The sequence below is a fragment of the Melospiza georgiana genome, unplaced genomic scaffold (assembly GCF_028018845.1).
Source record: "Melospiza georgiana isolate bMelGeo1 unplaced genomic scaffold, bMelGeo1.pri scaffold_29, whole genome shotgun sequence".
NCBI lineage: Eukaryota > Metazoa > Chordata > Aves > Passeriformes > Passerellidae > Melospiza > Melospiza georgiana.
In genome coordinates, this window is record NW_026652215.1 from 1,592,520 (window position 1) to 1,617,674 (window position 25,155).

The following is a 25,155-nucleotide window of genomic DNA, read 5'->3' on the forward strand; positions in this document are numbered from 1 at the left end:
GCCCAATTATATCCATGCATACAACTCCCATCATCCCCCGCGCCCCACTGAGCCCCATTATACCCGCGCCCACATCTCCATTATATCCGTGCCTCCAACTCCCATCATCACCCGCGCCCCTTAGATCCCCATTATATCTGCGCCTCCAACTCCCATCACCCCCCGCGCCCCACAGATCGCTGTTAATTCCCTCACACACCCCAAAAACCCCCCAAAACAACGAAAAAACCCCAAATTTCTTTGACCACCAACACTCAGACACCTCTGAGCTCCCAAATCCTTTAATATTCGCAATTTCCCCCTGTTTAACCCCTCCCTCCCATCGAGCTCAGCTCAGCTGGTTTGACTGAGCTCCATCTCCTCCACCGGGGGTTTTTGGGGGGATTTGGGGTTTTTTGGGGGTTTTTGGGGTCCCTCAGAGCCGGGCCCGGCCCCGCTGGGTGGGCAGGACCCCGAATCTCCGTTTCAGGGCCAGGCGGTGCTGCGAGAATTTGTCATCGGGGGAGAAGCAGGAGGGGTGGGCCGAGCGTGTGGGGAGCCCAGCTGGGGACACTTTCTGAGGGGAAAATTACACAGAATCCTATAAAATCCCACAAATTATCCCAAATCCACCCTCAGGACAAGCAAACTCCCCCGAAATTCCCCCAAAATCCTTAAAATTCCCCCCCAAATTCCTCTCCTCAGGACAGCCGAAATTTCCCGCCAAATTCTCCCCTCAGGACACCCCAAAACTCCTCCAAAATGCCAAAACTGCCACTTCAGGACACTCAAAATCCCACAGATTCCCCCCAAAATGCCCCAAATTCCCCCTCAGGATCCCCCAAATCCCCCAAATTCCCCCAAAATCCCCCCAATTCCCCCCAAAAATGCCCCAAATTCCCCCAAAAAATCCTCCAAATTCCCCCAAAATCGCCCAGATTCCCCCATCAGATTCCCCCCAAATCCCCCTAATTTCCCCCTCAAATTCCCCCCAAAATCTCTCAAACTGCCCCTCAGGACACCCAAAATCCCCCAGATTCCCCCAAAATCTTCCAAATTTCCCCAATTATCCCCTCAGGACTCCCAAATTCCCCCAAAATTCTGCAAAATAACCCAAATTCCCCCTCAGGACAACAGAAATCTCCCAAATTCCTCACAAATTCCCAAAATTTCCCCAAAATCCCTCAAATCCCCCCTCAGGAAGCCCAAACTCCCCCAAAATCCCCAAATTCCCCCCTCAGGACACCCAAAATGCGCCAAATTCTCCAAATTTCCCCAAATTCCTCAAAATCCCCCAAATCCTCTAAATTCCTTTAAATTCCCCGCAGGACATAAAAAATCTTCCAAAATTCCCCAGATTCTCCCCCAAATTCCTCCAAAAATCCCCCAAATTCCCCCAAAATGCCCAAATTTTCTCCTCAGGACACCCAAATTCCCACAAATTCCCCCCAAAATCCCTCAAATTCCCCCTCAGGAAACCAAAAATTTCCCAGATTTCCCCCAAATTGCCTCGAAAATCCACGCTCAGGACACCCAAAATCCTCAAAATTTCCCCAAATTCTACCCAAATTCCCCCCTCAGGACACCCAAAATCCCAAAAATGCCTCAAAAATCCCCCAAATTCCCTCCAAAATCCTTCAAATTGCCCCAAAATCCCCCAAATTTCCCCTTCAGGCCACTCAACTTCCTCTAAGTTCCTTCCCCCAAATTTGTGGTAGCTAGGGAAGAGGCACTGCGGAAGATCTCGCGATGTCACGGAAAGCCAGGACCCTCGGTTCCCCATAGATAAGACCCTCAGTTACTCATAGATAAGAAATTAACATAGGAATGTGGCCCCACTAACAATAGGAGTGTTGCCCCTCTGAAGCCAGTAACTTTCCACTCCTTACTCAGTACTTTTCCATCCCCTACTAACCATAAGTAAGAAGGACAAACCCCCTTTTGACGTAGAGACCCCTAAGACTATAAGACCCCAGGAGAAGAAGTAATAAACGCCTTTTGACCGTCCACCACATTGGTGTCTGCGTATGTCATTGGCCCGAACGGCCCTGGAGAGTGGGCTGTCGAGCTGTACCTCAGAACCAGGTCACCTGCCTTGATCCAGAAGGCAACATTTTGGTGCCGGCGCCTGGCAAACGGGGACACTCCTGGAAAGAGGACGGCGGCTGCGACAGCGGGACTGATCGCAGCGGGGAGGACGCTCCCGGACCCACTTGGACGATGGAAGCCATAGCGAAGGTCGTAACAGAGATGCATGCGCAATGGGGTATAGAATGTAAACTTCAGGATTTAACTCTCGCATTGCCGAGATTGTTTAAGCTTGGGGCTATTGAAAGCCCCGTGGACGTCCTACATTCGGACGTGTGGGATAATTGTACAAAATCCCTGGCGGAGGACGCTATGTCCTTGGGCTCAGGGAAAGCCCTGAAATCGTGGGGCAGAGTTGTCCAGGCTCTGAAAAAAGCTCGACAAGAGCAAGAAACCTGGAAAGCCGCGCGAGCTTGTTTATTAGCCGTGCCGCAGTTGGGGGTGGGCGCGGCGACACAAACCGCGGAGGTGCCTGACCCAGGCGGGCGCGCGGAGGCGCGAACGCCGGATCCCCCTCGGAGAGCGGACTTACCATCGGAGGGGGGGGAGCACACGCGGGCGTTCTGGCAGGGGCTTGCAGAGGAGGCGCGGAACGCGGCCAGAATGTCGGACCCCATAGGGACCGATAGAAACGCCCCCCTACCATATGCGTTTGAAAATGGCACCGGACCGCATGGTCAGGGCGGAAAGGAGGAGGCGGGGGGCGGAAACGCAGTCAGCCCGCTGAACAACGCATGCGCGGGTGAGCGGGGAGACGGGGCGGCCCCCGCGGAGGCGCGTAAGACCAATCAGAGCGCTTTATTCAAATTAAGTCCTTGTAGGGCAAGGACCTCCCCCAGCAGGAGGCGGGGGGACCCCAGAGGGAGGGAACGGCCTGACCCGCGCAAGAAGGGGCGGGGTAGGAGCCCGAGGAAAAGGCAGAGCAGCCCGGAAGCGTCTCTTTACTCGACTTCCAGCTCGGACTTGGACTCGAGCTCGGAGCCCGAGACAGCGTCGGAGGATTCTGGCTCAGATTTTAGCTCTAACAGAGAGAGAGCAGCGGCAAGTAAGGTCACTAGCCACAGCGCTCCTGCATGGGTGAAGGAGTTACCAGAGAAAAACCGAACCCCGCTTACAAACTGGCGGAAAATAAAAATGTCTTGCGTGGAATGGGCTCCGTCTGCCACTCTGGTGTTCCCGGTCTGTGGGGGGGGGGGCAGGCAGAAACCAAAGGATTTATTCACCGGTCAATCCAAAAGATGTGCAGGCAATTGTTAAAGCGATTGCGGATAAGGGAATTAATTCTGCCATGGTTTGCACACTCATTGACGGCCTTTTTGGTGGGGACGATATGCTTCCCTTTGATATTAAGCAGACGTGTAGAATGATATTTGATGGTGCGGGAATGATCGTTTTTAAACAAGAATGGGAGGATAATTGCCTCAAACAGCTAGCCTTGGTAACAGGGGCAGACCACCCACTGCACGGCTCCAGCATACAGAGGCTAATGGGCACAGACCCCACTATGATCACCCCCCAGCAACAGGCTGAGGGCTTGCGGGCCCATGAGGTCATGACAACAACCCGTGCTGCCCGAGAAGCCATCCGTGATGCTTCGAAAGTGGTAGCCAAACCATCTCCGTGGTCTTCCATAAAACAGGGTGAGAGTGAGAGCTTCACTCAGTTTGTGGACAAACTTCAGGCCACATTAGATTCCTCTGCGTTACCCTCAGAGGCGAAGGGTCCCGTGCTGGCAGAGTGCCTACGCCAGCAATGTAACTCAGCCACCAAGGACATTTTAAGGTCACTGCCGCTGGGGTCCAATATAGCTGCCATGATCAGACATGTTGCAAAGGAGGAACATCTAGTTCCCATTCAAGCAGCAGTTCACACCACAATAACCAGTGTGATGGCGTGCCTTAAGTGTGGCCAGGCAGGTTACTTGGCAGTAAACTGCCCCCAGCCAAGGCGCCTATCAGCAGCTGCTCCACCACGCCAAGGGGGAGGTAGGGGGCCGTGCTGGGTGTGTGGAAGGAAGGGGCATTTAGCTAAGGAATGCAGATCCAGGTTTCAGGGAAACGGGAGAGGGAGGGGGCAGCCGGGCCGTATCCAGCCCCCTCCTACCTGGAATATGCAGCGGCCCAGCTACAGCAACCCCCAGTGGGGCAGGGGACCCTCATACCCTATGCCCCCACAGGGAGCAGTCAACTTTGAATCCCTTCCAGCAATACAATGGCAGAGTTGCGCAGCACCGCCCTCAATACCTTCACAACCCCCACTGCCACAAGCCACGCCGGTGTCACAGGAACAGCAGGGGACACCCCAGAGCGGGATCCCTGGGTGGCCTTGGTCATGAAAATAGGGAAGGAATCCCTGATGGTGTGAGGGACGTGCCGCCTTTATGGCAGTCAGGATCCCCATGTCATAGGGTTTCAGTTCTGGGCGGACATGGGATCAGACTGCACGATTATTCCCCAAACACATTGGCCCGGGCATTGGCAATTCAGAGAAGTCCCTCCAGTGAACGGAGTGGGGGGGCAGTCCCGGGCATGGAAAAGCACCCAGCTGGTGGCTATAACACTTCACACGAAAAAGGGACCAGAACAGACAGTAGCAATCTACCCCTACATTTTGCAAAATTCTCCACCCCTGTTGGGAAGGGATGTTCTTTCCTTGCTAGGATTTCGGATTACAAATTTATCCTGAGGGCCACTGCCGTGCACCCCGCGCTGCCAATCAAATTGACTTGGAAATCATCAGAGCCTGTATGGGTTGAGCAGTGGCCCCTGACAGAGCCTCGAATGGCAGCCTTGCTGGAACTGGTTGACCGCGAACTGCGAAAGGGTCACATAGAACCCTCCACCAGCCTGTGGAACACCCCTGTATTCGTGATCCCCAAGAGGTCCGGACAAGGCTATCGTCTCGTCCACGACCTGAGAGAGGTGAACAAGATGATCCGACCCCTGGGTCCAGTCCAGACACTGCTACCCGCGAATTCAGCAATCCCCACAGGGCAGCCGTGCGCAGTACTGGACATCAAGGACTTCTTCTTTTCAATACCCCTGCACCCTGAGGACAGAGAACGATTCGCCTTTTCCGTGGCGTTTCGGAATGGCGAGCGGCCCAACCTTCGCTTCCAATGGAGAGTGCTTTCACAAGGCCTGGTCGACAGCCCGACCATATGCCAGATCACCGTGGACAAAGCACTGACGCCAGTCAGACCCTCCAATCCCACCGCAACCATCATCCAGTACATGGACGACATCCTGGTTGCAGCACCATCGACAAGCCAAGTAGATGACCTGGTGACCACAATCACAGAGACCCTTCAGGCCATCGGCTTCGAGATCGCGAGCGCAAAGATCAAGAGAGGACCCTGCGTGACCTTCCTGGGAGTAGGAATCACAAGCTCCTACGTGACACCCCTCGAGATGAAGATCAACCGAGAAGTCGAGACGCTCCACAACGTGCAACGCCTGGTGGGATCGCTGCAGTGGCTTCGCAACGTCATTCTGATTCCTCCCGAGGTCATGGACCCTCTATATGACCTCCTGAAAGGGAAGAACCCCTGGGATCCCAAGGAGCTGACGCCGCAAGCAACGAGCTCCCTCGACTTCATCGAAAACCAGATGTCCACTGGCACACTTGCCAGGTGGAACCCAGCCATGCCACTAGACCTGTATGTCCACTTTACACCGAAGAGGGGAGTGGGAGCACTGGCCCAAGGACTCGCTGAAAAGGCCCGACCGATCCAATGGGTGGTCCTCGGAAGACCCGCTCGTGCATTTTCCCCCGGAATCGAATGCATCGCCAGTCTCATCATGAAACGTAGAAGACTCGCCTTGAAACACCTACGAACAGAGCCAACAAGCATCCACCTTCCGTTTCGCAAGCAGCCAACCTCGGAGTCAGCCACAATATCAGAGTACCTGGCCCTTGCTCTCTCCGGCTTCGGAGGAGAAATCTCCTACTCTTCCAAGCCACCCTGGACTAAGCTGCTGACCGTAGTCGACATGGACGTGCCACCGAAGGTCAAGGACAGACCGCAGCCAGGACCAACGGTCTTCACAGACGCTTCCTCCACGACTTCAACCGCAGCAGCAGTGTGGCAGGCAGGAGAGCAATGGCACTGCGTCAAAGCGTGTGACCCCACACTGTCAGTGCAACAGCTGGAGGCAGCAGCAGTGGTTTTGGTGTGCGGACTCTTCCAAGATGAACACCTCAACATCGTAACGAACTCTATATTCGTGGCAAGGCTCTGCCTAGCCATGGCAGGACCAGGAGTGTCGACATCAGCAGCAGCCCTAATGCTGGAAGAAGCACTTTCTTCGCGACAGGGCACTGTGTCAGTCATCCACATCAACAGCCATGACCCAGTCAAAGGCTACTTCCAGACCGGCAACGACAAAGCAGACGCCGCAGCGAAAGGCGTTTGGACCTTGCAAAGAGCTCGTCAACTGCACGAGTCGCTCCACATCGGAGTCAAAGCACTGGCGAAGAGATGCGGAATCCCGACGGCGGACGCGAAACATGTGGTAGCCACTTGCCCTTACTGCCAGAAGTCACCCCTTTGGACCTACGGAGTCAACCCGAGAGGTCTCAAGCCCTCAGAAATGTGGCAGTCAGACTTCACCTGGTGCGAACTGATGAAGCCCCAAGCATGGCTTGCAGTGAGAGTACACACTTATAGCGGAACGATCATAGCCACACAGCACCCCAAAACCAACTCCAAAAACACAATTCAGCACTGGCTGACAGCCATGGCTTGGCTTGGTATCCCCAAGCAGATCAAAACGGATAACGGCTCCAATTTCATCTCTTAACAATTACAGGAATTCGCCTCAAAATGGGGCATCACGTTAGTGCAAGGCATCCCATACAACAGTACCGGGCAGGCCATAGTTGAGAGAGCAAACCAAACCCTGAAAACCAAGATAGAAGTGTTGGCAAAAGCAGAGGGCTTTGCCAATGCCATTCCCCCAGGAGATCAGGCACGTATGCTGGCAACCGCTTTGCTGGCACTGAATCAATTCCCTAGGGGGGACGAAACAAACAGTCCCGTCCAAAAACACTGGGCCACTCGAATGCTAGCAGAGGGCCCACAGGTGGTAATTAGAAACAAGCTAGGCGAGTGGGAACGGGGTTGGAGGCTGATGCTCACGGGGCGAGGGTACGCGGCTGTCAAAAAGGACGGCAAAATCAGGTGGTGTCCACTTAAGTCGATTAAACCGGACCTTCATAGCGAGCAGAATGAGACTGACGAGAATTGCGAGTCTTTGTTTACAGGACCTGCTCATGGGACGCCCTTGTGACGCGTACATCCCGGTTCCAGACGAAAGTGACAGACCACCAAGCCCTCAGGCAGCACCCAAGAGACCCGCGTGGGTGAGACCCAAGCACCAAGGGTGTTTCTGTGTGATTTTGCAGTTGGGGCTTGTCGCCAGAGGGCAAGCCAGCCCTTCAGGTGGGTCATGCGACACCTTAGTAGTGGCAAAGCACTCAGAGAAATCACCACACCGAACACCCCATCCTTCGTGCTCCGCATCACCGACCTGTTTCCAGGACAGCCAAGGGCAAACCCCTATTCCCTACACGTCAAACATTCGTACCTATCCTACTGGTGCCCAGCTTCAAACCTTGGGAAAAGCTACTGCAATCACCCAGGGTGGGGATATTGTGGGCACTGGGGCTGCGAAACCATAGTTACAGATGCCAGACCGTCGGGGCCTGGGTGGGACCCACAAGACCCAGACAAATTCATACAGTTCACCTGGGCACCCATTGGCTGCAAAATACCCTTCTTCTTTCGCGAAAACCCCCATCGAAACCAACTTAAAATCCCTAGATTTCGGGCATGCACTGATTACAACATGACGGTCTTGCAGCCAGATCACCCTAGCTGGGCCACAGGCAGAACGTGGACAGTAGTCCTTCAAGGGTCAAAAGAGTGGGTGAACGTGCAAATTATCAGGCTCCAGCCGTCAGCATCCCGAGCAGTCAGACCCAACAAAGTGATTAAAAGCATGCCGAAAGGGAGAACCATAACCTACCCCAAAACCTTACCCACAGGGGTCAGCAATGTCCCGACCGGTCAAGCGGAAACCTTTCAGATGAGTCGCTTAACCGGGTCAGACACAGACCCAATCCTTCGTATGTTAGAGGCTACCTTTGTATCCCTGAACGAATCCACCCCTAACCTAACCGAATCCTGCTGGCTTTGTTACGATGTCAAACCCCCCTTTTACAGAGGAGTCGCTCTAAACACTCCCTTCAGTTATTCCTCAGCCGATGCCCCTCACCAGTGCAGATGGGATACCCCTCGCAAAGGAATCACCCTGAGTCAAGTCACAGGCCGAGGCAGATGCTTTGGCAATGCCACCCTAGCTAGGCGGAAAGGCAACATCTGCACCAAAATTGTCAGGCCGAATAGGAAAAACAATAAGTGGGTAGTCCCATCCGCATCGGGGATGTGGGTCTGCCAGCGATCCGGAGTGAGTCCTTGTGTGTTCCTTCCCAAATTCAATGACTCTAACGACTTCTGTGTCCAAGTTCTGATTGTTCCTAGGGTCCTGTACCACTCAGACGAAGAGATGTACCGTCTTCTTGAGGGACCCAGCCGGATCCACAAAAGAGAAATAATGACAGGTCCATTGGCGATGCTGTTTCTAACAGTCACCTTCGGACCATGCCTGCTGAACAAGCTGGTCTCATTCGTTCAGAGCTGCCTGGAACGGACCAACATCCTGTTCATAGGGCGACGACAGTTGCTGTGAATTCAACCAAAGAACACTGCCAGTCACAAGATTTCCTAAACTTGTCTGGCAAAAGCTTACTCAGGTTTCCCAAAATCCCTTTCCCTTGTCAAGTTACAACTTTATACCTCAATTCAGCACTTATGTGCATGACTACCTCATTCATTTGTGAAAAGGGGGGGGGAGATGTGGTAGCTAGGGAAGAGGCGCTGCGGAAGATCTCGCGATGTCACGGAAAGCCAAGACCCTCTGTTCCCCGTAGATAAGACCCTCAGTTACTCATAGATAAGAAATTAACATAGGAATGTGGCCCCACTAACAATAGGAGTGTTGCCCCACTGAAGCCAGTAACTTTCCACTCCTTACTCAGTACTTTTCCATCCCCTACTAACCATAGCTAAGAAGGACAAACCCCTTTTGACGTAAAGACCCCTAAGACTATAAGACCCCAGGAGAAGAAGTAATAAACGCCTTTTGACCGTCCACCACATTGGTGTCTGCGTATGTCATTGGCCCGAACGGCCCTGGAGAGTGGGCTGTTGAGCTGTACCTCAGAACCAGGTCGCCTGCCTTGATCCAGAAGGCAACACAAATTCCCTCAAAATCCCCCCTCAGGACACCCAAAATCCTCCAAATTTCCCCCCATCAGGACACCCAAAATCCTCCAAATTTCCCCCCTCAGGACACCCAAATCCTCCAAAATCCCCCAAAATTCCCTCTCAGAACCCCCAAATTCTCCCAAATCCCCCCCTCAGGACACCTAAAATCCCTCAAAATCCCCAAAGTCCCCAAATTCCCCCCAAACTCCCCCCCAGAACATCCAAAATTGCCCAAATTCTCCCTCAGAACACCCAAACTCCCCAAAAATGCCCCAAATTTCTCCCTCAGGATGCCCAAATTCCCCCCAAAATCCCCCAAATTCCCATAAACTCCACCAAATTACCCTAAAATTCCCCCAATTTCCCCAAAAATTCCCAAATTACCTCCTCAGGACAACCTAATCCCACTAAAAAACCCCTTAGGACACCCAAATTCCCTCAAATTCCCCCCAAAATTCCCCCTCAGGATGCCCCAAATCCCCCAAGTTCTCCCAAAATGCCCCAAATTCTTCCCCAAATTCCCCCCTCAAGACATCCAAACTCCCCCAATATCCCCCTCAGGACACCCAAAGTCCCTCAAATTCCCCCAAAATCCCCTCAAATTCCCCCTCAGGACACCCCAAAACCCCTCAAAATCCTCCAAAACCCTCCCAAATTCCCTCAAATTCCCCAAAATCCCCCGAATTATCCGTCAGGACACCCCAAATCCCCCCCAAAATCCTCCAAATTTCCTCCTCAGGACACCCAAATTCCCATGAATTCCCCCCAAATTCCCCCAAAATTCCCCTCTCAGGAAACCGAAACTTCCCCAAAATGCCTCAAACTCCCCCAAATCCCCCCTCAGGACACCCCAAATTCTCCAAAATCCCCCAAATTCCCATTTTTGACCCCAAACTTCCCACCTGAGCACCCAAATTCCCCTTTTAGACCCGAATTCTCCTTTTTTGGTACAAATTTCCCTTTTTTGGACCCAAATTCTCCCATTTTCAGCCCAAATTCTCCATTCTTGGCCCCAAATTCTCCATTTTTTGAAAAGAAATTTCCCTTTTTAGTCCCAAATTTCTCTTTTTTGGATCCAAATTCCCCCCCCCCCTTTATTTTTTTGTTACAAATTTCTCGATTTTGGACCCAAAACACTTGATTCCAGTTGGTGGGAGAACCTGGAGATTTTCAAAAAGGATGTGTGGGAAAGAGTAGTTTTCCTCACTGTGTGTATACTTGGAGGATTGCTCTTTTTACTGTGCTTATTTATCTGTTTCACTAAAACAGCATTTGCCGTGCAGACACACCTAAAGAAACCAAGGAAAGTGACAAAGTTAAGTAACCGTGATTACCAAAGTGCACAAGAAATTTACAGTCGATTCAAGAAATTAAATAGGAAACCCACGAATCAAAAATTGTGCGTTGATGCCAGCTTAAAATTTAAGCTCGACCAAAGAGAAAGAGGGGGGACTGTTATGAACAAAAATTCTGTTGATTTTTTTTGTGAGAAAAAGGTTACCACTGTTGCTGCTGGGGTTCTGCCTGTGTTATGGTAGTTATGGGTCGCTGTTGTTAATGGTTGCTTTTGTATCAGTGAAAGCCCTGGCTGGGGCGAGGTAATGGCCCTGCTCTGAGACAGTGAAGGGTGGGGACATCCCGAACAGCGAGGAGAAGAGACTTTGCGGGGGAGGGATGTGCAAAATACTGCAAGGACCAGCATGCTGTGTGGGACCCCTGCTCCGAATGCACGGAGAAAACCCCAAAAACAACGAGCCAGCTGAGAGTTGAGAGATTGGAGTGATGTCTGGATGAGAGGAGCGGAGTGCTGGGCCTGCAGAGATGCTGAAAACCTTCGTTGTTCCTCACCCTGCGTTCGAGAGCCCCCGGGCCGGGTCTGGGAGGAAGTGAGACTGAGACCAATTCAACATCGGAGGGTGTTGATGCCCTAAAGGCTCCCACGAGGACCGGACCCCCAGCTCTGCCCCTGGTGGACAAAGCTGCACATGTCGTCCTCCTTCTCTGAGTCGCCCTGGGAGAGACGACGGGGACTGCAGCCCTGCCGAGCCGCCCAATACTGAGCTGATCACTTTTAATAAAGGCATTAAAAAGGAGAAGAAGTCTCCTGGCCCTGTTTATTTCAAGCAGCACAAAGTTCCTTGGCAAGAGTCACTCTGCTCCTGACGGGACACTTCAGGCACACCAAGGAAACAAAGCAACAACAAAACCAAACCAAATCCAGGCAAGCAAACCAGAAATGAACTGAGAACAGTCCCTGTGTGTGTGTGTGACACAAGGACAACAAGGGCAAGGATAAAAGGAATATGGCCTGAAAGCTTAACAGAGCTCAAACTTAACAGGACTTTACTAATACATTAACCTTAACTGATACTTTCAACCTCACAGTTTAGCAAAAGAGCAGAATATAACAGCATGTAACCTAACTTAAACCTATGACTTCGCAATTTAACAGAGGAATAACACTTAACAATATTGAACTTAACATATAACTTATACTAAAGGTAACCGCTTAGCAAAAGCAAACTTCTCAGCAGCATTTTACTTCATTTAGGCTTTGTGATTTAACCTTCTCTACAGGCCTGACTGACTCAGCTATCCAAGGCACTCCAACCCCTCAGAGAGCAGCATTTCTGCCACATTTCCCCAGCACAGGCACTCCTGTGTGCACACAGACACAAAGAGTCAGTGCAAGGCACCTGTGAGAAATTCCCCTGAGGGCAGGCAATGCTCACTGTGGATCTTTGGTATCTCCCCAGCTGGCAAAGGGCCGAGCCTGGAGGAGTGGGGGGATCGGCCCAGGCTCCGTCGTTGTTCAGGATCCCCGAGTGCAGCAAACGGGAGAGTTCCCGGCTGGGAGAGGCCCCACTCAGAGGGAGTCGCTGGCCCAGGAGAGCTCCAAGGGCTCCTTTTGGAGCGCTGCTTGCAGGGCCCCAAGAGAGGGGCTTCAGTCCCAGCAATGGCTCATCCTGGCCACACTTGGCATCAACAGCTTTCTTTGGCAGTGTGAGAACAGGGATGTTGTGCCACTGAGGGAACAAAAACAGTTCCCAGGGCTGATCCTACAGAAAGCAGGAGCTGTTTGGGCAGCAGCAGTGCCTGGAGCAGACAGTGTTTGTGATGAGCTGCAGAGGAGCTGAGCCCAGGGGCTGCTGGCCAAGGCCGAGGCCCAAGGAGCATTTCTCAGCTGGCAGGGCGGCCTGAGAATGGGAGGACAGAATGCAGCAGCACAGGGCCATGGAACCAAGGGACCATTGTGACACTGTGGGGCCCTGTGAGACCAAGGGACCATTGGGACACTGTGGGGCCCTGTGAGACCAAGGGATCATTGTCACACTGTGGGGCCCTGTGACACCAAGGGACCATTGTGACACTGTGAGGCCTCATGGAATCATGGAGAGCACTGTGACGTTGCTGGGCCTCATGGAACTAAGGGGACCGTATTGATGCTGTGTGACTCCATGGAATGTAGGGATCATTGTGACACTGAGAGGCTCCATCAAACCAAGAGACCACTGTGACACCGTGGGGCCTCATGGAAGCATGGAGGCCATTGTGACCCTTTGGGGTGTCATGGAACCAAGGGACCATTGTGACACTGCAAGACTCCACAGAGCCAAAGGTCCATTGTGACATTGCAAAGCCTCCTAGAACCACGCAGACACCATTAAGAGACTTCACAGCCTCATGGAACCAAACATCCATTGTGACATTGCAGGGCCTGATGTCATCAATGGTCCATTGTGACACTGTGGAGCCAAAGGAGACCATTGTGACACTGCAAATCCCCAAGGTCCAAAAGTCCATTGTGACATCGCAGGGCTCATGGAACAGAGGAGTCACATGACATTGTGGGGGCCTGGGGAACCACAGAGACCATTGTGACACTGCAAGGCCTCATGGAATCATTTGCACCATTGTGACACTGCAGAGCCTTCTGGAACCCAGGGACCACTTGACACTACAGGACTTCTTGTAATCAAGGGACCATTGTGACACTGTGGGACTCTATGGAAACAAGGCACCATTTTGGCACTGTGGGGCCGCATGAATCCATTTTGGCTTTATGGGGCCCCACAAAACTAAGGGAACACAGAAGAGGTCTGGCTGGTTCAGCCTCCCAGGGGCCACTTGACTGGTCCAGCTGACCTTGGCATGTTGAGGGTCACTCCTCATCTGCTGCTGAAACACTGGGATTCCATACTTTTCTTGCCATGGAAAAGAACTCTCCTCCTCGTCCAGGAACCCGTGGCCAAAATTGGGATTTCACCTCCATATTTCCTTATATCCAGAGATTGTTCCCATAGGAATATGGCCAGGACAAGTCTGGCTGGCAATGGTTTCACAAGGATTACCTCTCACTGGTCCTTGAAACACTGGGGAAGGCAGCATGCTTTCCTTCCTATGGGAAAGAACTGTCCTGCTTCTCCAGGCACTCATGGCCAAGATTGGGCTTCCACATCTAAAATTCCCTATGTCCAAAGAATGCTTCCAGACAAAATCTGCCATTCATGACAAGTCTGGCTGGCCTAGGCCTTGTGAGGCTCACACCTGCCTTCCAAACACTGGGGCTTGATGCTATGGAATAGAACTGTCCTTCTCATCCACGTGCCCATGTCCAGAATTGGGATTTTACCTCCAACAGTGCCTGTTGTGACAGATTGGAGGAGATTGTTGGCTGGAAATATTTCATGTGTGGGGGAGGAAGAAGGGGTAGGTCCAGCCTTGCCATGCCCTGGAACCCCAGCACTGCCCTGCCCTGGAACCCCAATCTCCCCAGAGCCTCTATCCCAGCCCAGCAGTGTCTGCCAGTCCCTGGCACAGCACAGGCAATGCTCCACAGCCACCTCTGCAGCCCCAGCCCAGCTCCTGAGGGACCAAATGAGCCCAAGGCCCACCTGGGGGAACGGCCCAGGAAAACCAAGGGGTATTGAAGGCTGACCACAAGGCAAGCACACCTCTGGATCCTAACTCCTCTTGGAATTTCCATCTGAACAGTGCTGGAATCCAGGAGTTGGTAGCTCTGTGTGTGCTCCTCTAAATCTTTTATGTTTTTCTGTCTTTCTGTGTCTTCTTCTTCTGTTTCTGTGCTCCTGCAAATTTTGATTAACATTGAATTAAATAGGCTTAGAGTTTGTGAAGTTGAATGGGCCAAGTCAATGCCTTGAGAAGTGTTTTATGTTGATTGAAAGTCTGTCATAGTTTGACATGAGAAGAATTTTAAAAAGTAATACAAAACTTTTAGTGTAACTGACAACCTGTTAAACCACTAAGATAGTGAACACACCTCTGTGAAACACAAATGTTAAAGACGAAAAAAGCCAGGAACATCCTCTTTCTTTTCCAGTCAACAAAGAAGTAGTGAGCCCCGGCCCCAGCCCCCATCTCAACTAAAGCAAAGCAAAGCAAAGCAAACCAAACAAAACCAAACCAAGCCAAGCAACTCTGCCGTGGGCTGAGCCCCTTCCCCCCTCCCCAGGCTGTCTCCTCCCCATCAGCCCCACTCTAACCAAACCTAACCCCAACAACTACCAAACAAGAAAACAAAAGAGGCTACAAAACCCCAACCAGAACAAAGCTAGCCACAGCTATTAGAATCTTACCATCAAGTCCCCTCTCCCCAAGACAATTAAAATCAGAAACCCCTACAACCCACAACCCATACAAAATAACCCTGCAACTAAAATTAAACACAAAACCTCACAAAAATGGACCATAAAACCAATCTTAATCCAACCACAACTTCTACCACAAGATACTGACAGGTCAGATGTTAACCCTTTCAATACTTCAATCCTCCCTCGAGTAAAAGAAAAACAAAATGCAAGCATATAAAAAACCAACATAAAGTCATCAAAGTCAGTAAAGAAGAAATTAAATCTCAAAAAATCTATTTTTCATTAAAGCACATAAAACCATTGAAAAAAATTCAAATTCATATCAAAGAAAAACCTCCATGCTAAAAGACAAGAACTGTTAAAATAACTGTAATTACATAGAAAGTTTAAACAGGGGAAAAAAGAAGTAATCCAGAATTCCCAAGAGAAGATACATATTCCCAGAGATAAAAATAATTTTAGAAGTAAATTAAGAAAACTTTTACCTTTAAAGAACTATTTTTAAAACATTACCCCATAAGTCAACATGGCCCATCAACAAGCTGTACAAAAGCTTGTAGCAATAAAAACAACTTCAAAATAACAATTTCCCAGACAACTGTTATCCATGACAAAATTAGGTACCACAAAAAATTTTTTTCCTCCTGTAAAAAAAATCTCCATAAATTTACCAAGAAAAACATCCCTCCCAAAGTAATCTAAAAAAAAAAAGATTAGTCTAGAAAGAGTAAAGCAACGAGAAATTTTAAGTTTAGTTTTTTTACATTGTCAGTAAAAAGAAAAAGTTGTAAACAAAAATAAGCGTTCTAAAGTGTTTAATTCTTACTACCTTTTATTTTTAGTTACTTTTAATAAAATTTTCTTCATACCCTTTTAAAATTTTAAGGCCACTTTACTTTCTCCTAATCATATCTCACAAAAAAAGAAATACATAAATAATTAATTGACACTAAAACCCACCACACTCATCCATACATTACTTCAAAAATCCCAGGAACTCAAACATCTTTACAAACCAAAATCACTACAGTGCCATGAAAAATTTTTGCCAAAGTTTCTCTGATTTTCTAAAGTTCTTCTGAGCTCCTGAGAAATTCTTGTTGATATTTCTCCAGTGAGTCAAAGTCACAATACTCAAATAATTTTAAATCTTTTTAAATGTCTCCTTGAGAGAGTTGTCTGGGAGATGGGGTTTCAGGGCTTGTGTGTCCTGGTTGGCCCAGCCCAGGCAGGGCTTTCCCAGCCCCATTCCACACTCCATTTCCCACCTGGAGCCGCTGCTGCCTCTGAGTTGTGCTGCCCCAGCCCCAGGGACGCTCTCCTTGTCTGCCCATTCCCCCACAGTCTCTGGGCAGGGATGGCCTCAGTGGGGGCTGCTGACATCCTCAGCAACTTGGAGGCTGCTGCTGAATTTTCCTGCTCCAGAGGCTTGTTCAGCCTTCAGCTCTTGAGTGCTGGAATTCAGTGTCCCAGGGCTCATTAACATTGAGAACACCTTAATAAGGCAAGCCCCTGGGAGAAATTTGATTTTAATTTTCAAATCTTTTGTGGTTAATTAGACAAATTCCAGTAGTCTATACAAGTTGAATAGATTCTATTTTAAAAGACAGTGAGAAACGATTACTTAGGTCAAATTTAGGGGGTTTTTCCCTGTCAATTAATTGATACGTCCTATCTCCAGCTGACACTGAATCCAAGTACCTCCTCATGCAGTTTGAATAGATATGAAAGTCAAGACCCTCCATGGCTGACAATCAATCAGACTCTGTCCCTACCCCCACCCCACCATTACCTCCATCCAAGCCCTGGCACTCAGAGCAGCCTTGTGCAAATCTGAGCTCCCTCCAGCCCAGGCTGCACCTGCAGCTTTCAGCTCCTTGGCTCCAACTCCCACCTGCTTTCCTTGAGAAGGAGCTGCCTGAGACACAGAGGGATGTTCATTTCTTGACAGCCAACAAAGCCAAGGGAAGGCTTGCACTGTAAAATGCAAAAGTCATTCTCCTCCCTGGCTCTGCCCTTCCCCTGATCCCCACAGCCTGTCCTGTTTCCTTCATCCCTGCATTGCCAGGGACTTTCTGGGACAAGGGAGCTCTATTCTGCATGTGGAGGGATGTCCAAGTGCCACCACTGGAGAGGGAGCCACAACTGATCAGGTTTTTGTCTTTTGAGGGATCAGGAACTGGTGAGACTCAGAGGCACAGAAAGTTTCTCTTCATGGCCAACAGACCACAGTGGAACAGGACAGAATTTACTAACAATCACGCTCTTCCCTGAGCTATGCATAGTGTCTCAGCAGTACCTGATGAGTCCACCATCCATAAGTGATTTCCATACTAAAAAGTAATTTTAGACAAATGTGGTTCTGTGATAGATATAAACACAATTAAGTTCTTGTTCAAAAAAAGTTCTATCAGGATGCTCATCCTGGACTGCAGTAAAAACAGCTAAAACTATTCCTGATTTGCAAAGTTCTCAGTGGTGGATGGAGATGGGAGGTCAGGCTGCTCTTGGTGTTGAGGAAAAGCTGAAAGCAGCCTGACTCATTTAATCTCCTCATGCCCTGGCTGATCTCCCCTCTTTCCTCTGTCACCCATTGGCTTTTGTCTCCCCCCAGCCCCCTGTGAGGAGCCTGGCTCTGTGTTCTCCATCCCCTCCTCGCTGGCACTGCCAGGCTGGGATGAGGAGCCCCTCAGCCTTCCCTGCTCCGGGCTGGACAAGCCCAGCTCCCTCAGCCTCTGCTCACAGCCCAAGGGCTCCAGCCCCACCTTGGAGGCCCTTCCCAGACCCTGCTCCAGCTGCCAGACATCTTTCCTGTCCTGGGGAGCCAAAACTAGGCCACAGTGATCTGGATAATCCCCGTCCTTGATGTCCTGGTCACACAGCCTTGATGTCCTGGCCCCTTGTCCCCTGTCAGGCTCTGGGGTGGATCCTGTGGAACATCCTTTGGTGGAGGCTGTGGCTCCAGGTGGGCCGGGGGGATCCCGGGGGACAGGGACCCTGCTGGGCATGAACAGCATTCAAGTTGTTGGGACAAACAGTGAGGGGGAGCTGGGGCAGAGTGACCAACACAGTGACCTGACACAGCCCTGCTGGGATGTCACACAGCTGGTCTCTGATGTCACAGCCTGCTCTGTGATGTCACAGCCCATTCTCCAATGTCACACAGCTGATCTCTGATGGTTGGTCACAGCTGGTCACAGCCAACTCTGTGATGTCACAGTCTGCTCTGTGATGTCATACCTCTGCCCTCTGATGTCACAGATGGCTCTGTGATGTCACAGGGGCAGTATATGATGTCATAGCTGCTCAAACACCTCAAATAACCCGCTCTGTGATATCAAAGCCTACTCTGTAACCTCATGTTACCAGATGATAAATTGTCTCCACCAGGTGAGCTGACACCCGGACCTTGTTCTCCAAAACCCCAGGCCTGTGGAAACCACACAATGCCCATTGTGTGAGAAGGGGAACTGGAAGTTCAGCAGCCTCAGTGTCCTGCCAGCTCAGCCAGACCCACAGGAACATTGGGGTCCACGACCACCAGGGACCACCAGGGAGACCCCAAGACCGAACAACACATGGGTGAAGGGGAGGGGAAATATGTGAATGATTTTGGGGAAACCATTATCATATTTATGTTTAGTCTGGGAAAATCAATGAATATGTGTGCAATATACAGAATAGAAACAGAAACTTTCCTTTACTCAGCCTGCATGGCTTTGGGAGGAGCTGTCCCCCATGCATTCCCCTGAATAAATAATGCTGCTTTTTAATGCTGCATTGGTGTTAAGGAGTTTTCTATTTTACTGAATTTTTGGTAACACTCCCAATGCCAAGGAAAGTTCTGTCTGCTACTGTTCACAAACAGAGAAGGGCTGGTTGCAGATGTTGGGCTCAGAGGTTGCCTGGGGCACAGTGACCATGAAATAATTAAGTTTTCAATGTTCTGGGAAAGAAGGAGGGGCAGCAACAAAACTTCTACACTGGAATTAGGAAGGGCAGACTTTGACCTGTTATGGATTTTGATTTTGGGAGTACCAAATCAGGTCCTGATTTTTTGAAGGAAAACATCCCTTAAAAACAAAGGGGTCCAGGAAGGATGGACATATTTCAAGGAAGTAATCTTAAGGGGAAGGAGCAGCCTGTCCCAGTGTGGCAAAAAATGAGCTAGTGCAGAAAATGTCTGGCCTGGCTGGCCATGGAGATTTTGTGGGAACTCAAGGGTAACAATAGGTGCATCAACTTTGGACAGAAGCTCAAGCAGCTTAGGAAATGTTTAAGGATGTTGTGAAGTCGTGCAGAAAAAAAGTCAAGCGGTGAAAGATCAAATAGAGTTTAACCTGACCATTTCTGTGAAAAAAAAAATAGACAATGTTTCCACAATTAAATTAATAGCAAAACATGGGGTATGGAAAAACTCTACTCTTTATTGGATGCAGTGGGGAATATAGAAACTAAAGATAAGGAGAAGGTAGAGCTACTTGACATCTTCTTTCTCTCAATTTTAGATATTAGGGCAGGCTGTCCTCAGGACAAGTGCTCTGCTGAGCTGGTAGATGGGCACAGGGAGGAGAACAGCCCCTGGAATCCAGGAGGAAGCAGTTGGTGATCTGCTGAGCCACTCAGATGCTCACAGGTGTGTGGGATTGGATGGAATCCATCCCAGGGGGATGAGGGAGCTGTGAATGAGCTCCCCAAGCTGCTTTCCATCATTTACCATCAGTGCTGGCTCAGCAGGGAGGGCCCAGAGCACTGGAGGTGCCAGTGTGAGCCCATCCCCAAGAAGGGCTGGAAGGAGGAGCTGGGGAACTCCAGGCCTGTCAGCCTGACCTGGGTGCCCAGCAAGGTTATGGAACAGATCACCCTGAGTGCCATCACAGGGCACCCACAGGATGGCCGAGGGATCAGAGCAAGCCAGCGTGGATTCCAATGTCTGAATGGAATGGTCTGGATGAGGGGATTGTGTCCAACATCAGCAAATCTGCAGATGACACCAAACTGGGTGTGAGTTTGTATCTGCTGGAGGATGGAGGTAGGAGGGCTCTGCACAGGGCCCTGGACAGGCTGGATCCAGGGCCCAAATCCAACAAGGGGAGGTTTAACAAGTCCAAGAGCCGGGTCCTGCACTTTGGCCACAACAACACCTGCAGCACTACAGGCTGGGGACAGAGTGACTGGAGAGCAGCCAGGGAGAAAGGGACCTGCAGGGACTGATGGACAGCAGGCTGGGCATGAGCCAGCAGAGTGCCCAGGTGGGCAAGAAGGCCAATGGCCCCTGGCCTGGATCAGGAATGGTTTGGCCAGCAGGAGCAGGGCAGGGATTCTTTCCCTGTGCTGCGCACTGGTTGGGCAGCACCTCGAGTGCTGTTTCTACTTCTGGGTCCCCTGGGGTGGGGAATTAGAAGAAATTTATATCAGGAAATGTAAAGAAAGCCAAGGTGAAGCAGAGGAAATGCTCAGGGCATTTTGGGAGTGGCTGCCAGGCTGCGCTGGCTCTGAGCAACAGCGTCTGCAGTGGGACAGGAAACTCCCAGCTCATGGGAACAAACTTTCTGGCTGACTGCAGAGGCCAGGACAAAGCTGAGTGGTTTCCCTGGTGTCCCCCAGCCCTTGCTGGCCCCAGGGGCTGATGGCATTTGTGCTCCCTCAGGTTCATTTCCCCACACCAACAGCATGGGGGTGCTCCCCCTGCTCTGTGCAATGCAAACAGGGGCTCCTGAGCCAGTGCTGCCGTGTCTGTGCCTGCAAGGATGGGGCACCTGTGTGAGCTGGAGGAGAGGCCAGGGCTGCAGAGGAGGGATGTTGTTGGCAGCTCCATCAGGACACTCTGGGACGCTGCCCTGGGCTGTCCAGCACACTGGGGATGGATCAGCCCCTGCTCTGCTGCTCCTTCCCATCTTCCCCAGGGCCCTTGCAGAGCCCCAGCCATGCTGTTTGCCCCCAGCCTGCCCACAGCCAGCCTGGGGCTGCTCACGGGGCTTTTCTGTGCTGAGCATTGGCCTGGGTGTGTTCTTGAGAGAGCCTGGGCAAGGAGCCTGGAGCCCCCAGGCCCTGGCCTGAGGTGTCAGCGCTGCCCCAGCAGTGCCCATGGCCTGTCCCTGCTGCAGCCCCGGCACTGCCACCCCCAGGGCTGTGCCCGGCCCCCAGAGCACTCAGGCCCTACAGCAACACCAGGGCCACCAGGGCAGCGGGGCAGGGCCACAGCAGCCGCACTGGCAACACCAAGTTGGCACAAACAATGACATCACTTTGTAGAAAATATTTAAAATTTTAAACAAGGACAAAGAACCTCCAAAATGAAACTAACAAGAAGTATTAAAGGTTATTTTAATTACACGTGATTTGCAAATACTGGCCAACAGTTTAATGTTCCTGAAACCATCCAGTCCTCAGTCTCCACACGGCAGCCTTGAGCTCCCGGTTCCTCAGGCTGTAGATGAGGGGGTTCAGGGCTGGAGGCACCACCGAGTACAGAACTGACAGGGCCAGATCCAGGGATGGGGAGGACATGGAGGGGGGCTTCAGGTAGGCAAATGTGCCAGTGCTATAGAAAAGAGAGACCACGGCCAGGTGAGGGAGGCAGGTGGAAAAGGCTTTGTGCCGTCCCTGCTCAGAGGGGATCCTCAGAACAGCTCTGAAGATCTGCACATAGGAGAAAACAACGAACACAAAACAACCAAATGATAAACAGACACTGACAGCAAGCAGCCCAAATTCCCTAAGGTAGGATTTGCAGCAGGAGAGTTTGAGGATCTGTGGGATTTCACAGAAGAACTGGCCCAGGGCATTGCCATTGCACAGGGGCAGGGAAAATGTATTGGCTGTGTGCAGCAGAGCATTGAGAAAGCCACTGGCCCAGGCAGCTGCTGCCATGTGGGCACAAGCTCTGCTGCCCAGGAGGGTCGCGTAGTGCAGGGGTTTGCAGATGGATACATAGCGGTCATAGCACATGATGGTCAGGAGGCAAATCTCTGTTGCAAGAAAAAAAAAAATCATAAAGACTTGGGCTGCACATCCAGTGTAGGAGATGTCCCTGGTGTCCCAGAGGGAATTGTGCATGGCTTTGGGGACAGTGGTGCAGATGCAGCCCAGGTCACTGAGGGCCAGGTTGAGCAGGAAGAAGAACATGGGTGTGTGCAGGTGGTGGTCACAGGCTACGGCGCTGATGATGAGGCTGTTGCCCAGGAGGGCAGCCAGGGAGATGCCCAGCAAGAGGCAGAAGTGCAGGAGCTGCAGCTGCCGCGTGTCTGCCAATGCCAGCAGGAGGAAGTGCCTGATGGAGCTGCTGTTGGACATTTGCTGCCGCTGGCCATGGGGACCTGTTCATGAAGAAAGGACAGCAAAGATTTAGAGGAGATACCTGTCACCAAAATAAAAGCCATTTTCCATATACCCTCCTCTGGAATAGACACACACACTCTTTTTTTTTTTTTTTTTTTGGAGATCTGGGGTTCTTTTCAAAAGCTTCTCCCTTTCTCTGCTGCTATTCTTGGATATCAGAAAGTCTTAGAATTTCTGCTCCCCCCAGGGAAACAGAGTGCATTCTGTGAGGTAAAGTGATGAATGGAAAGTGAGGGTAGATGGTCTCTCATTCTGACCTGTTCAGAGATTCTCTGGGCTTTAACCTTTCTCAGGTGGAGGGGGGTCACATTCCAATGATTTCCCTATAATGTCACCAGGTCCCAGTGAGAGCAAATGGATCCACCACAGCCCAGCTCCACATTTGAAGCCAAAACCTCATATTGCTCATTTCTCCAACCCAGCAGCATTTTCTGTGTACCAACACCTCTGCCTTTCCCCATCAATCTTATAACTCAGAGATGCTCTAGGACAGGTTTGCACCCTGGATTGGAGCTCCCAGCTTGGACTGAAATCTCAGAGACACTTCCAAGTGTCCTTATGCTGACATTGGATGAAGGGAGATGCAGCTCCTTCCCTGACTGCACTGACAGCATTGCCCAGAGCCGGGCACTAGGGACAGCGTCACCCTGAGCCAGCTGTGCCTCCTGCCAGAGCCCCCAGGGCCGGGCAGCTGCTCCCAGCCCTGTGCTCGGCAGAGGGAACTGGGCCCGGGGCTGCAGAGCTGCCCCATGGCTCTGCTGCAGCTCTGCCTGCACAGGAGGGGCTGCATGCCTTGGAGCCCCGGCCCTGAGGGCACAGGCTGGGCTGGGGCACAGGAGGGAGGGGGCTTGTTCAGAGGGAGGGGCTGCACTGGAGGGGATCCTGTGGATATCTCTAAACTCTCCCTGCCATAGCATTGCTGGGTTTTGCTTTCTCTCCTTGCCTGATCTTCTCTCTGCTTCCTGGAGATTTTCCTTCTGCAGGTGTTTCCCTGTGCCTGATCTCTCCGTGCCAACACTCACAGACCCCAAATCTCTGTGCACTCTCCTTGGCCTGACAGAACCCTGCCTGTTTGCAGGGCACTGGCTGGAGGCAGGTTCTGTTTGCAGCTTGGAGAAAAGACAGCTCAGACTGAGTCTGTTGGCTCTAGCAAAGGTGACGCTGGTGCTGTCCATGGGCAGAGTGACTGAAAGCACATTAGGGATCTCTTGTGACCCTATAATCACCAAAAGTAACAGTTCAGATGTCTCAGACACTTGTCAAAATTCATAATTAATAATTCATAACCTACCTTTAATATTTATCCCCGCTCCCCGCCATTCTCCAAAAGCAAGAAACTGATTTCAAAGTCTTAGGAAATTTTCTCATTTTTGTTAAAATCCTTGACTTGGAATTATTCTATGACTGATTAGAACCCCTCAGCATATCAGAGTTTGATGAGCATTTCACCTCCCCTGCACCAAAAATACTCAGAGTTGTACTCACAGAGTCTGTAGGCAGTGGGATGTTCCAGCTTCAGGATGTGGCTCCAGGAGCTGCAGCTGCATTGTCCTGCAGCCAGAGGTTCCTGTGCCAAGGGCTGGCAGTGATTCTGCCCCAGGCACTTCTCAGCACCTTCCCAGCCCTGACTGATTGAAGCTCTCTGTGCCTCTGTGCTGTGCCCAGGGTGGCTGTAGGCAGTGCCCCAGCCCTGCTGGGCTGGGAGAGGAGCTGCTCCTCAGGAGAAATGTCTTTTTGAAGCTCTTCTTGGTTTGCCAGGAGCTGTTTCTGTGCCAGGAGCCCAGCCCGCTCAGCAGCACAGACACAGTACAAGGAATTTAATGAGCCTCTAGGGCTTTGCTGTTGTTTACATCAGACTCAGTCCTTGAGAGTGTCTTGAAAAAACGTCTCAAGAACTGAAAGTTAAATTTAGGCTCCGAATTTTCCTGAAGTTTTAATGGCTCCCACAGAGGGACACCACTGGAAAGTGTCCCCAGGTTCCAGGTAGAGCAGAACACTGGAGGCAGTGATGACAGCTGGGGACAAACAAGGCAAAGGTGTCTGTGGTGCTGAGCACACCTGGATGTGTTTCAGGAATGCAAAGGGCCAAGGCCTGAGCCCCAGCCCCTGGCCAGGCAGATGCTGTCCCTCCCTCCTTGCTCAGGGCTCTTCCCAGGATGGGCACTGGCATGTGGGGATGTGCAATGGCAAGGGCAGGAGCATGGAGAAGCCCCTGCCAGGCTGCTGAGCAGGGACAAGGAGGCAATGAGGCCCCAGGCCTGCAAGGGTCACTTGTCTCCTGCTCCTGCCTCAGGCCCAGGCCCAGCAGCCATGGCCAAAGTGCTGCCCAAGTTGGCTCTGGCAGGGCTGTCTTGCAGCTGCTGCCCATCCCTGTGCCCTGTGCAGCCCAGGCTGTCCCATGGTGTCCCTACCCTGCGCCTCTGTCCCTGCAGGCTGTTGGCATACCCCGGCTGCCCCACCTGGCTGGGCCCTTCCTTTGCTGACAGCTCTGCCTCCTGCCTGCCTCTGCCTGCCCACACAAAGCCTAGGGAATACCCAGACTCCTTCTGGGGGCCGTGTTGCACCACAGCCCTTCTCTGAGAGGGAAATTCCTTTCTCTTTGGGTCCTGTCTGGCCCTCCCTATCTGTCCTTTGCATTAATTCTTTCTTTCTCTGTTCTCTACTATGTCAAAAGTATCCACCACCTCTGAAACCACCGTTCAGTCGCTTCCAGGGCTCTCCTCTGCTGTCCTCAGTCCCCACTCAACTGAGCACAGAGCTCCTCTGTCCCTGTACAGTGCTCATGTGCTTGAGGCATCCAAT

At 51.4% G+C, this 25,155-nt stretch overlaps 1 protein-coding gene across 1 annotated transcript; it reads right to left on the reverse strand.

The window, feature by feature from the left end:
- Positions 1-21,375: 21,375 nt before the first annotated feature.
- Positions 21,376-22,323, reverse strand: LOC131096453 (olfactory receptor 14A16-like). Its single transcript, XM_058044792.1, has one exon. It carries the CDS (start codon positions 22,306-22,308, stop codon positions 21,376-21,378), a length of 933 nt encoding a protein of 310 aa, XP_057900775.1. The 5' UTR covers positions 22,309-22,323.
- Positions 22,324-25,155: the final 2,832 nt, after the last annotated feature.

Bases quoted from the DNA above. Each gene is read 5' to 3' on its own strand.
- LOC131096453 (XM_058044792.1), bottom strand. From the start codon at position 22,308: ATGTCCAACAGCAGCTCCATCAGGCACTTCCTCCTGCTGGCATTGGCA.